The 12520-nt window shown below is 41.2% G+C and overlaps 1 protein-coding gene across 2 annotated transcripts in view; it reads right to left on the bottom strand.

Annotated features, from left to right (window-relative positions):
* The window catches only part of LOC113199601 (phospholipid-transporting ATPase IB), a 630500-nt gene that overhangs the window by 228053 nt on the left and 389927 nt on the right, over positions 1–12520 (bottom strand). For both annotated transcript variants that reach the window (XM_077793137.1, XM_077793139.1), the window contains exons 26-27: positions 6324–6507; positions 1721–1831 (exon numbers count right to left, since the gene is read on the bottom strand). In XM_077793137.1, the coding sequence (XP_077649263.1) occupies positions 1721–1831; positions 6324–6507 (295 nt within the window). The remainder of the gene's footprint in view (positions 1–1720; positions 1832–6323; positions 6508–12520) is intronic.

Here is a 12520-nt window from a genome sequence, read left to right as displayed (position 1 = left end):
ACGTGGCGGGAGGAGGGCAACAAATGTCTTTAAGTACCAAAAGAGAATTGTAAAAATGAAAGCAGGAAGAAGATAAAGACTACAAAATCCATTACACTAACGTTTCATGTTCTCACCCGGAGCAGATGGAGTTGAATGTTACAGCACAGGACGAGCAGATGAATTGTGGATGAAATTATTGATTTTTAATCTCATATATTAAATAAAATGGGAACTGCATTTCCCAAGTCTCTCAAGGTCCTGCTTATATTATATTTTCTTCCTGGAGAAATAATCCTTATCTGATTAATATAAGCAGACAAAACATCTCACACAAAAGATTCAAATGAAGAATGGGTCGAGTTTCAGGACTTTAACCAGATCTCTTTTGATTGCCCATAACATTCTTTATGCCTCAGGGCTGCCCCCAACTTCAAGGAGATGTTGTTGTGTGAGCTATTCTTTCTGCAGATGTAACTTCACTGTGGGGATACACGTGAGCAAAGAGGTTGCCCTTTGTGTGTATTTTTAAATGCATGATTGTTTCTAGGTGGGCTTCAGGCATGAGGGATAGAGAAGCACAGGCTACATTTCTGCCCAATTTACACCTTTGGCTGGGTGGTCCTGTGTAGTGAACAACATGTACAACTCAGGAAAGTTACTCTTCAGTAGTTTCGTTTGCCTATATGTTTCACTTGAATGATTCATTGGGAAAGATTAAACAAGCAAGCTGTTGAGGAAGCAGTCCCCATAATACCAGAAAGTCATTTTTAAAATTACCTGAACTTATTGTTTTAAGAGACTGCATCAGAAAAAGTGTCTCTCTGCTGTGGTTATTATTTTAGCTAAGAGTTGAAAAAAATCAGATCATGATATAATAAGATATTAAAAACCATGAACAATTAACACTGCTTTCCTATTCCTTTTATAGAGCAACTGTGCATGCCCTCTTTTCTATTAGCCACGATGGTTTCAAAATCCACATCATTTTAGCAGAGCCATTCTTAAAGAGAAAGAATGAGGTGACCAGTACCACCAACAGCAAACAGAAAGTGCATTTTCCACTTTTTCTTGGGCCTGGTCCTCTAGCAAGCACATTCATTTTACTTGTAACCAAATAGGTACCCTAGAAAATTGCTGCACAGCAGACTATGAACTCATGTGATATTTGAAATTATCTTGTTGGTTTCCTCCCCTCTGTTCCCCTTACTCCCATACCCTCCTCACATAAGCACTAGCATCCAAATATCCCAGGAGCAGTGAATGGGGGCTCTGGAACCACACCAATCCAGGAGAGAAATACAGCAGGAAAACCAAAACCTAGGAATGACTCATTGCCCACCAAGAGAAGTGAGAACTTCTGGTGCTGGAACACTGCCCACTGCAGCTCAGACCAGTCCAGAAGAGGACGGTGTGAGTGACAGCAACATCCTACTCCAGCCACAGACACTGAAGCACAGGCAGGGAAGGAGACACACAGGAATCAGGAGGGGGAGTAGGGTGGGGGAGGAAGACATGGCTGGGCAGGGAAGGAAGGCTCAAGACCCCTGGCTTTGTTTCTTCAACACGAGAACCTTGACCTGGATGGTCTGGCTAGCTTACAGGGAGGCTATTTGCTACATGAGTTTTAATAAGTCCCAACAGCATCTTTCCTTTGACTTCACAAATTTAACAAAACCCTGTTTTGAAATGACTTTCAACAGTTTCCTCTTCAAGGGGAAAAAAAATCCCCTTTCCTTACCTCAATGATGTAGAGGACTACATTCTTGTAGAAGCAGTATAATATGCACTTGGTCACCCGGATGTAGCTCCAGGCTCCATGTACAAGCAGGAGCTTCTCCAAGTAAGAAAACTGAAAAAGGAAAACATCAAAGTTCAGAAGAGCCTGTAACAGAGGAATAAATGTCACAAAATGTGCTTATAAGCAGAAAACAGATAAAATAGGTTCAGGAAGCTAGATTTTGCAGAAAACCTGAGAAGACCATTCCCTCAAGGTGGAGCTTTCCATGAGAACAATCTCAAATCTATCTCGTTAGTACCTTCCCCAAATGTACTTCTGGACTTCCTATTGTGATTTTCACAGAATCCGTTTAGTTATTTACTTGTCTTGGTACTAGAGATTGAACTCAGGGGTACTCTTCCACTGAGCTACATTTCCAGCCCTTTTAATTTTCTATTTTGAAACAGGGTCTTGCCAAGTTGTTGAGGCTGGTCTTGAAGTTGCGGTCCTCCTGCTTCAGCCTCCCAAATAGCTGGGATTACAGGTGTGTGCCACCATGACCAGCAACAGAACTCTATTCAATCTAATACTTTTTAAGGGTCTTAATTATTAACAGAAGGTGACCACTGGAACTGGAAGAAAAGTACAATGAATCAGATTCCTCTACATAATCCTGTCATAGATTTTATGGTGAGTAAAGGGACAGGGACACTTATGCAATAATGTCTTGCTTAAAAAAGATACACACCCTTGAACACACAAATTGTTCCCACTGTCAGCCTACAAGTTACAATTATACATAGAAACACACACACATACACAACAGAGCTATACATACCAGTACACAAAGGTACACAAACACACATATAGATACAAGGTCAGAGACACATTAACGCCAACACACAGATACACAGAAATTTATATACATACACAATGCCCCTACTTCTATACCCATTTTGTTCATCTTTTTACTCTAACTTGCCCAGAGCACCCTTTATCAGAGTGCTGTACAGTCACAGCAGTGGAGTGATTCTAGCTGAGAGTGATGTAAAAGCTCCTGCAGGTTGAGATGGGAAGCAACGATATCCCAATGAAATCCATGCATCCTCTTTGAGGCAAGGGTCTGTCAATCTCCCATTAGCCTGGCTTTGCCTTCTGGGTCCAGGAGTATGACCTAAAAAGTGTGAACCTTGAACTGGAGAGAGGGTAATGAGGGTGTTTTTTTGTTATTGTTTGTTTTATTTTTGTTTTGTTTGTTTTCATTTGTTTCTTTGTAGATTACATCATGCTCTGGCAAGAACAAACTATTAGGGGAGAACTTGTTTAAGGTAAGAGTGTCCTTACATTCAGTTGTGCCCCATCCTGGTTGCTATTATACTTTGGATGTGGTCTGTCCCTCACAGGGTCATGACACCAGTGTGGCACTCTGAGAGGTAGAGGAAACCTTATGAGGAAAAGTCAAGAGGGAGGTGATTAGGACACTAGGGGCCTTGCATTCAGAAGGGATTCCCCAGTTAATTCCTATAAGAGGAATTGCTATAGAAAAGCAGGCCTGGCTCCATCTCTGCCTTCCTGCCTCATTATGGTGATCTCTGGTTCTCATGTGAGTTCCCATTATTATGTCAGCCGCCATGCTGTGATGTAGCTAGAGGGCCACACCAGAGCCAGCAGATGTTGGCACCATGCTCCTGGACCTCCAAACTAAGAAAGGGATGAACCTCTTTTCTTTATTAAGTATTTTGTTACGGGAACAGACTAATTCAGTTGCCTTAAATGAAAATCTGAATTCATTCATTCTATGTCATAGTGTCCGAGGCCCCTGTTCCTGACCCGGGCAATGCAAAGACTTTAACCCTACAACCCGACTAGGAGAAACAATTGGGCTATGCTGACAATACCCTAAAACATTAGAAATTCTATTATTATTATTATAAACTTCCTATCAATTTCAGATAACTTTTGAAATTACATTTAACTATCTGTAGAAAAGAAAGACTCTTACTTAAAATAAAATATTTTAAAAAACACGTCTTCAAGAGGAAACTACATAATAATTCCCTTTAGCACTCAAGAAGGACACTGGATTGTAGGCAAAGTCACATTTCAATGAGTTCTTCCTGGCCACTCATCAAAATCTAAAGGACGACTTCAAAATGGCAGAAGTAGGTGCATATGGAAAAATAAAACTCCTCATAAAGGCTCATTAAGGATTCCAAAGGGGAATGGGGAATCATAAAATAACTAGCTAAACAAATAAAAAGGAAGTTTGCATTTGACCTGGACCTCCCGGTGTTAAATTTCAATGGGCACAGAGAACATCTGCTTGAGTCATCTCCAAGGCCTCAACCTGAGCGTTACAATGATTTGTTTTCAGGGGGGAAAAAAAAAGAAAAAAAATTACATCCTAAATCAAAATGCTGTCTTCATGAAGTCATTCAAAAGACATTAAGAAGGTAGGGGGCAGGAATGATTCTCTCCAGAGGAGAATGGGAAGCTGAGGACTCCAGGTGAAGTTTTATACCCACAGTCTAGGCTACCCAGAGCCAGGCAGACAGAGGACAGTTAGTTGTCTGTCTGGAGCTGCCCCTGTGCATGAGGCAGATGGAAAAGAAATGGAACCAGAGCTCGGTCTGCTTCACAGCTTTCCCAAGGGTAAGTCGTTAAGCTAAATATATTTTTTCTTCTCTACATCACCTTACAGGGTACTTCCTCATAAACACGATCAAAAAAGTGTTCACAAAAAACCTCAAATTTAAATGAACAGATAAAGCAATGTGAACGTCAATCAGCGATGTTTATCCATTCAGTGGGGACAAAGGAATTCACCCACTCATCGTATTTCTGGTGTAGTAATTAAGGTACAAAGAACATCATGTGGGGTGGAGATGAGGCAAAGTTAAGCATGAAATTGGCCCTGAAATAACAGCATCCCTGCCTAATCATGAACAGGACCACGGACAGGAGACACAAAGGCCCAGAGACTCATGTGGCCTCCATCAGTACCTTTGGCAGAGGCACCCATTACCCGGGAAGGGCAAGAAAACCCCCAAGTGGAGTTATAAAACCCTGCTCCCTGCTCCACCCTTCTTTGACACTTTTAATCTGATGAAAGCAATTGCTCCAGATTCCACATCCTATTAGTATGCAGCTTCAATATAGCAGGTCATGGAATCTCCCTTCCCTGGACATTTTAAAGAAAAAGACAGAAAAATATTTTCCTGGAACTCCTAGGAAACCTCTGATGATCTCTTCCAGCCATATGATCTTATAACTCAAGTATTTAATAATGCTGGGGTATATAACATCCACAGTTGCTGACAGCATACAGGAAGCTTGAGTCCCCCAGGCCTCTGAGCAGTGGACTGAGAAAGTAAACGGGCAGGTGTGCAGGGCGACTCCCGACTTCACACGGGGTCGGCACTTCTCTGACCTTGGATAGGCCCTCAGACCTGAAACAGGTCACCTGATGCAAAGGAACCTCAGTTTTCCCACCTGTAAAACCAGAATTTCTCTTCCTCACCACTCAAGGAATCATCCTGAGAATTTATTTGATATCAACAAAGGAACAAGGTTGATTTCATGCTCTTTTCAGAGCCACGTGGATTTTGTAATTCCTCCCTGCATTTGCAGAACCTGGAACTTGGAGGGAATCTGAGCAGCGATCGAAGGCAGCCCTCCTTTGGGGAAGGGGAGCCCCAAAGCTGCAGAGGACCAGCCCACAAGTCCTGGAGCGGCAGGAAGTTTGTTCATGTTTTAGAGGCAACCCCCTGATTTCAGCTCGAAGCCACTCTTCCTTGGGTTCATGTGATTAAGGTTAACACAGACTTCAAAAGTCTAACCACAGAAACAGGAGAGAGCTCTTGCTAACCAGTGTAGGAGCCTATAGTCACCACATATTGAGATCTGGAGGCAGGAGGAAATGCTCTGTGTTCCTGGGATGATGACATTTTCGGGATGATTTAGTAGGCCAGATGATCTGGACATGTGCCCTAGGGGTCAGGAGGTTGGCTCTTTTCCTTCACCTTTCGATGTCATTAGGAACAGACATTTCTTTCATCCTTGAGCCACCTATACAGTAACCACAAAACACCTAAGAAATTCTGCATGCAATTCTCAATCCAGAGAGGAATGGAATGAACTTGGCCTGGCTGCAGGTGGTCACATGCAGGTGAGCATGGGTCATGATGGCCCAACCCAGACTCAAGCTCTCAGCAATTTATCTCACAGAAGTGGTACTGGGCAGCAACCCTGTCATGACTGCAGAGAGGGGAGAGGCTGTAAATCATTGCTTTTCCCTGACCTTAGATACTGAGTAGTGCATGCCAGCACCTTCTGAAAGAAGAGGTGCCACTGAAAATGGATGTTATGGGCACAGTTATTCTCCAGCAGGGGGACTTATACAAGGAAACCCACGCAGGAGAAACACTTGGAGCATGAAAGGCGATCACTCACAGATCAGGGGCCCATCTGTCAGGCATGACATGTCACCTGGATGGCAAGAAATGACAGGTCACCTGGATGGCCAGCCCTACTCTGACAAAGGAAATGGTGCCTCCAAACTGCACAGGATCAAAGGGATGGAGAAATCTGAATAACAGGACAACTGGTCACCCATGTGGCTAACCTGTGCAATAGCGTAATCCGAGTTGTTGGTGGCCTGCATGCCCTCATTGCCACTGATCCCCACACCCACGTGGGCTGTCTGGATCATCCCGACATCATTGGCGCCATCCCCGATGGCCAGGGTGATGGCGTTCACCCGCTTCTTCACCACTTCCACTATTTCAGACTTCTGCAGAGGAGATACTCTGTGAGAGAAGAAAGAGAAATTATGACAACATGCGTCTTTCCAGAGCAAACAGCTGTCATCTACATTTAGCAGCATTAAAAGGGCAGTTATTGGCCAATCTCCAAATCCAATACATACATTTTATGCTTGTGTTCAAAGAAGCTTGCACAAAACAGTAGCTTGTGGCTTTCAAGTGTTTGCCAACTTCACAGATGAAATACACCACCCGAAGCTAACTTAAAACCCAGCCTATCTGCAATGGCTCTGCTCAGTTGGAACCACACGAGAGCAAACTCTTCAGGGAACCTGTGCCCTGCTGAACAATGAAGTCAGTTAAACTAGTCACAGGGGTCTTCAGAAACATCTTCCCAATAAATCAGAACATGAGCCCAGACCCCATGTGTTCTCTGCTGCACAGCACATATGACCTAGGGCTGGCAAGGGAATTTTCTGTAAAATCTGCTTTTACAGAAGGCAAAGATAATTGGCAGGGCAAAAGAAAGAGCAGAAAGAAGGCCAGAGTAGGAAGAAAGAAAAGAGACTGGCTCATCTCTGCCTACAGATGGACAAGTGCTTGATGGACAGCTAGGGCAGTATTGAGGAGCAGCAATCTCAGGAGTAAAGGTCTACCATACCTGTACTTTGCAGAAGCACAGCCCAAAAGGGGAAAAGAAAAGTAGGCCCTGCCTAAGAGAGGTTGTCATATCAGTGATGGAAGAAGGTGGCCTAGTTTTCATAATTCCTCAGGTCATCTGGGAAGAAGACCTACTAGAAATCTATGGTTCTAAAGCACACAAGCAATGGTAATTATCATGAAGCATTTAATCAGAGTATAAGACCACACAAACCAACAGTATTAAAAAAAATCACTAGTATCTCAGGACTGATTTATTTGAAATTTGGGATTGAAAAACTGATATTATTTTGGGAAACTTACAAATAAACACCTGAATCACTGGCATATGCACATATGTGTGTGCGCTCGCCCTCCCTCTCTCTCTCTCTCTCTCTCTCTCTCTCTCTCTCTCTCTCTCTCTCTCTCACACACACACACACACACACACACACACACACACACACACACAAGCATACACATGGTAAATATAAAGTAAATGACTTCCAGGTTCCCAGAGGTCTACTGCTGCACTCACACGTGGACTGTAATGTAAACTAGAATGGGCACTCAAAGACTTGCCTAGTACAACTACAACTGCTCAGTTGGCCTCTATCCACAAAGATATCCATTCCCAACAGAAAACCTAAAAAGTTACCTTATATTTAATTTTACCGGTCTGGGAAGAAATGCATTTGAATGCAGCATGAAGCTTTTGCTATACTCTCAGTTACTAAGATATAAAAATAAGAGAGGTAGAAAAGCAGAAGTTTAGAGTTGAAGGGGCTTTAGAAAACATACCACATAGTCCATCCAATATCTCCTTTTTCATTTTCGTAGGAGTTTGCAATGATAGAAATCCACTGCTTCCTGGAGTCGATGCAATCACTAAAAATTATTGTTGCTTTTTTGTTGTTATTGAGCAAACTCATATGTGTTAATTCTGCCCCGTGACCTAGACCAGACCAAGTATAACTCCTCTTTCATATACCTGAAAGGTTGAAATATAAAGACATCTATCACGTTCTTCCCCCAAAGCTTAGCTTCTGCTAATTACTTTCTCAGTTCTTCAACTTTTAGTTAACAGCATGCTTCAGAATCTAAAAACACCTTATAAGTATGACCCTCTAGGAGCTGAGAGCAGAATAATGAACTGACTTTAATGCAGCCTAAGATGAAGTACCCAGAAACTTTATTATTGCTTATCACTGAGTTTCTTGTCAACCCAAGCAATTTCCATGCAGAGGGGGGAAAAAGCCGCATATTTTGCCTCCAAGTTTGTGCAACTGCTGAGATGAGGGAGATAGGACAGCCCACAATTCTCATTTGCAACACAAAGGTGATTTCTCATTCCATTTTTTAACTCAATAGAATCAGAAATCAAATGTGTTATGCAGAGTAATGGGAGTCAGATTTAAATAAGCATGAACTTTTCCTCTGCCCATGCTAACCATGCAAGCAGGAGAGGGATCCTGTGAGTTCCTGTCTTTTCACTAATGAAATGAAGGAAATGAGAACTGCCCACCTCATAAGATAGTTATGATATATTAATGTGAAACCATTACATTAACCAACAAGTGTGAAATAAGTGTTACCTCCTACTCCATCTAGCACAGGGTTATCTGCAAAGCCTCAGTTGTTGGGGATAAAAAATGAACATGTGAAAATTGTATCTCATCTGACACAGGGTCTGTATGTATGTATAGGTACCCGGGAGGTGTTGCAGAGGATGTTTTAAATATTTGAGGGAAATACACCAATATCTCTCAGGTAATAGAGCAAAATACTAGCTGGAAGTATCTCTTCACAGTTTCAACATTAGATCATACTACATTCCTTCTCATGATATATTTTTGTGAAACTGAGTTTTTATGGTTGCAATGACAGCAAATATGTTGTGCAAATCAATGTGAACTAGGAAATGAGGGAGGTGGTAGCTGCTGTCACCCTAAGATGAAGAAGCTATGTAGTGCTCAGTGGGTCTACCACCATGTACCACTGGAAAGTGATTATGATTATTTAAGGATGGAGGAAATAAAGATTATTTCTTCCAATGCATGTGCATTAGTGTTTGAAACACCTGCTAAGTTGTTCAGTCATAAGTACTTCTTAAATTATTTGACCTGACCTACTTAACAGTAAGACATGGTTTGATTTTTTCCTTTGGCCTAGGGACTTGCAAAGGGATTATTAAGGATGTCGCACATCCAAAGAGTCTGGAAGCCTCTGCATGAATCACTTTTCTCCATGATCATATTCATCACCCTGAGTATGGTCATTTCCCTGTGGGGTGAAACTTTGTCTGATGAGGCCATCATGTAATCTTGTACTGTATTTCTGCATCCATGAAAATAATGCAAGAGAACAAGGAACAGAAACTGAAGCATTCCTGGGCAGGCCGGGGCTACCACTCCTCAAGACTGTGTATTCTTCAAGTCATCAAACAGGCCGGACTTGTTGTCAGTAAATCTGAGGTGGTGTGGAGAGAAAGGGAGCCAGGGCAGAAGAAAGCTTGGTCGCTTCACACCGTGGGAGGATGGAAGAATCATGGTGGTTTGGATGTGAGATGTCCCTGAAAAACTTACATGTGAGACAATGCAAGGAGATTCGAAAGAGAAATGATTGGGTCGTAAGAGTCTTAACCCAATCAGCGATTTAATCCCCTGATTAACTGAATGGTAACTGAGTGGTAGGCCCTGAGGAATGGAGCTGGCCTTCTGTGGATTTTTAATCTTAATTTGTGACCTGGAATCACAAGCCACACTCTGAAACTAGGAGCCCATTAAATAAACTCTTCCTCCTCTACAGTTGTTCTGGTCGGGTCTTTAAGTCACAGCAGTGAAACAGCTGATGAAAATAGGGGTGGAATAGGGAAGTGGCTAAACTAAATTGATCAATAGGATTATTTGAGGTCAAAGTTGTAGGTTTTCTATTAGGAGATGCTACAGTTTGGGTCTTAAGTGTTGCCTAAAAGCCTGTGTGTTAGAGGTTTGCTCTCCAGCTTGGAGTTATTAGGAAGTGGTGAAGTCTTTAGATCACTAGGGTACGAGCCCTCATAAGTAAACAGGGACCCCAAACCCTTCTCTTTCTTTTTTTCATTTCCTGGTCCTGAGGTGAACAGCTTTGGTCAGCCACATTCTTGCTATCATGATATGTTGCCTTGCCATAAACTCAAAACAATGGAGCTAAATGACCAAGGACTGGGATCTCCAAACCTATGAGCCAAAATAAACCCTTTTTTCATTATAAGTTGATGATCTTAGACAATTTGTTACAGTAACAGAAAGCTGATTAACACAGAGAATTTAGAGATAAGCTAACCAACTGGAGATGAGCTGCAAGTCAAATAAACTCACTAGGCTTGCTCTCTGAGATTTGGACCTCAAATCAGTCAGTCAAGTCATGCTTTCCATCCTTACAATATGAATATCCAACAGCTGCCTTTTTTCCAAACAGCAAAGTAAAGGGTATATAACTCGAGTCATATCCCAGCATTTTAGGACCATGAAATTCTCATCAAGGATTTATTATGCCCTCAGCTGAAATGCCTTGAGAAAACATAATTCTAGCACACACTAGGGGTTCAAAACAGATGTCAAACAGGTAATTTCTACAGAACTGAACAGGCACTATTACACTTCAGCCATATGTAGTATTTTAGTATGCCAAGTTGCCACAAAGCACAAGCCAGCTCTTTTTTAATCTTAATTTGTGACCTGGAATCACAAGCCACACTTAATAAGCTTTCCCAGGGTATGATACATTCATCCCATAAAATAAGAACTCCAGACCACTTCTGAGCTGATCGAGGTGCTTAGGGTATTTTATAACCTACTTTTGTACATTATGAATAAAAACATATACTCAAAGAATTCAATCAACTGGAGAGATAGTCTACCACTTTTTTTGGCTAATACAATAGATTCTAAAATAAGAAGTTTCCCTTTTGAGATTTTTTTTTTTAAAAAATCAATATCCTGGAGAATCTCATTTTACGGGATTTACATTCTTGAAATTTTAAAACTAGCTTTCTAAAATTATTTCAAATGTAGCACTTAAATTAAATCATGGGCGACTGCTTTTGTAGAATTAATGTTCATTCATTAATTTAATCTGACCTATAAAAACCTTGGTCTCAGATTGAGTTTCCCAATTCTGATCTTATAATATAGTTTGAGCAAGCTTAAGCAAATTCCTTTTGCTTAAAGTCTCTTTCTCAAAGCCCAGCTGCCCAGTTTGCCAAAGAGAGACTGGACCTAGATTTTATGTATTTGTATACCGAGGTCACCTGAGCCAGAGGAATGTCAAGAAACTCCACCCAGAAACATCCCAAAGAGCGTCCCCCAGACCCCAAACACTCACTAATTAACCAGATTCACTAAATGCTTTCATTCACTGGGCTTCCAAATGTCTCTATTCTTGACAGTCCTAAAGACTAAGAGGAAGTCTGAAGACACCTGCTTAGATCCATGAGTCTCAAATGTTAGATGAGCATCAGAATCACCTAGAGAACTTGTAAAAAATACAGACTCTGATTCAGAATGCCAGGATTGGGGCATGTAGATGTACATTTCTAACCAGCTCTGGCACAGTGCCAACACTGCTGGTATAAAGACCACACGGAAGTAGCCAGCACTGGTCTAGACAATATCACTAGTTCTTTCTAGTTCAAATGTTTTAGAACTGAAATGATAGCAGAACACTCATACTCAACTGTCATAGTGATTCAGTAATTAACTAGCAGAAACACTAACTCACCTTCTTTCAAGATTTGCATATATATAGGTTCTTCTTTGTTTTTAAACCCAAAATTAGTAAGTATAAATTTTGGTTGTTATTTCATTTAAAATATTCTTTCAATCTGAATGGGTCACATAAGAAGGCAGTAGGAGGAAACACTAACCAAAACAAAACATGCAGGACTTCATGATTTTTAAAATATAAATATATATATATATAATGACACAGAAACTAATTTATCTATACCAAACCTAAAACACCTAGTAACTATTAAACAATGTGATGCTAATATATCATATTTCATTTGGAAAAGTGTCTTTCCTGTTAAAGAAAATACACATAAAAGGGATTTTCTTGGACTATAAAAATATTGTACATTCTTTCACATAGCAGTTATCCTAAATGTTTCAAAACTTGTGATACCTTTAAAAATCTCACATCTTATAGAAACACAAACACATAATATATGAGTCTAAAGTCAGCTGGACTTTCCCACTTATCTGTTTATGAAGGGCTTCCCTGGTTGTCCCCCAACCCTCTGCTGTAGTCCTTCCTATATGCATTTGGTACCTTTATGCAGGACACAATAGACAGTTGTCAAGGTTGGTATGAGGTATCCTCCGTAAGCTATGTGTGAGACAAGGCAAGCAGGTTTAGAGGAGAAATGATTGGGTTATGA

The sequence above is a fragment of the Urocitellus parryii genome, chromosome 2 (assembly GCF_045843805.1).
Source record: "Urocitellus parryii isolate mUroPar1 chromosome 2, mUroPar1.hap1, whole genome shotgun sequence".
Classification (NCBI taxonomy): domain Eukaryota; kingdom Metazoa; phylum Chordata; class Mammalia; order Rodentia; family Sciuridae; genus Urocitellus; species Urocitellus parryii.
Note: the sequence above shows the minus strand (reverse complement) of the source record. Positions and strands in the feature narration are given on the sequence as shown.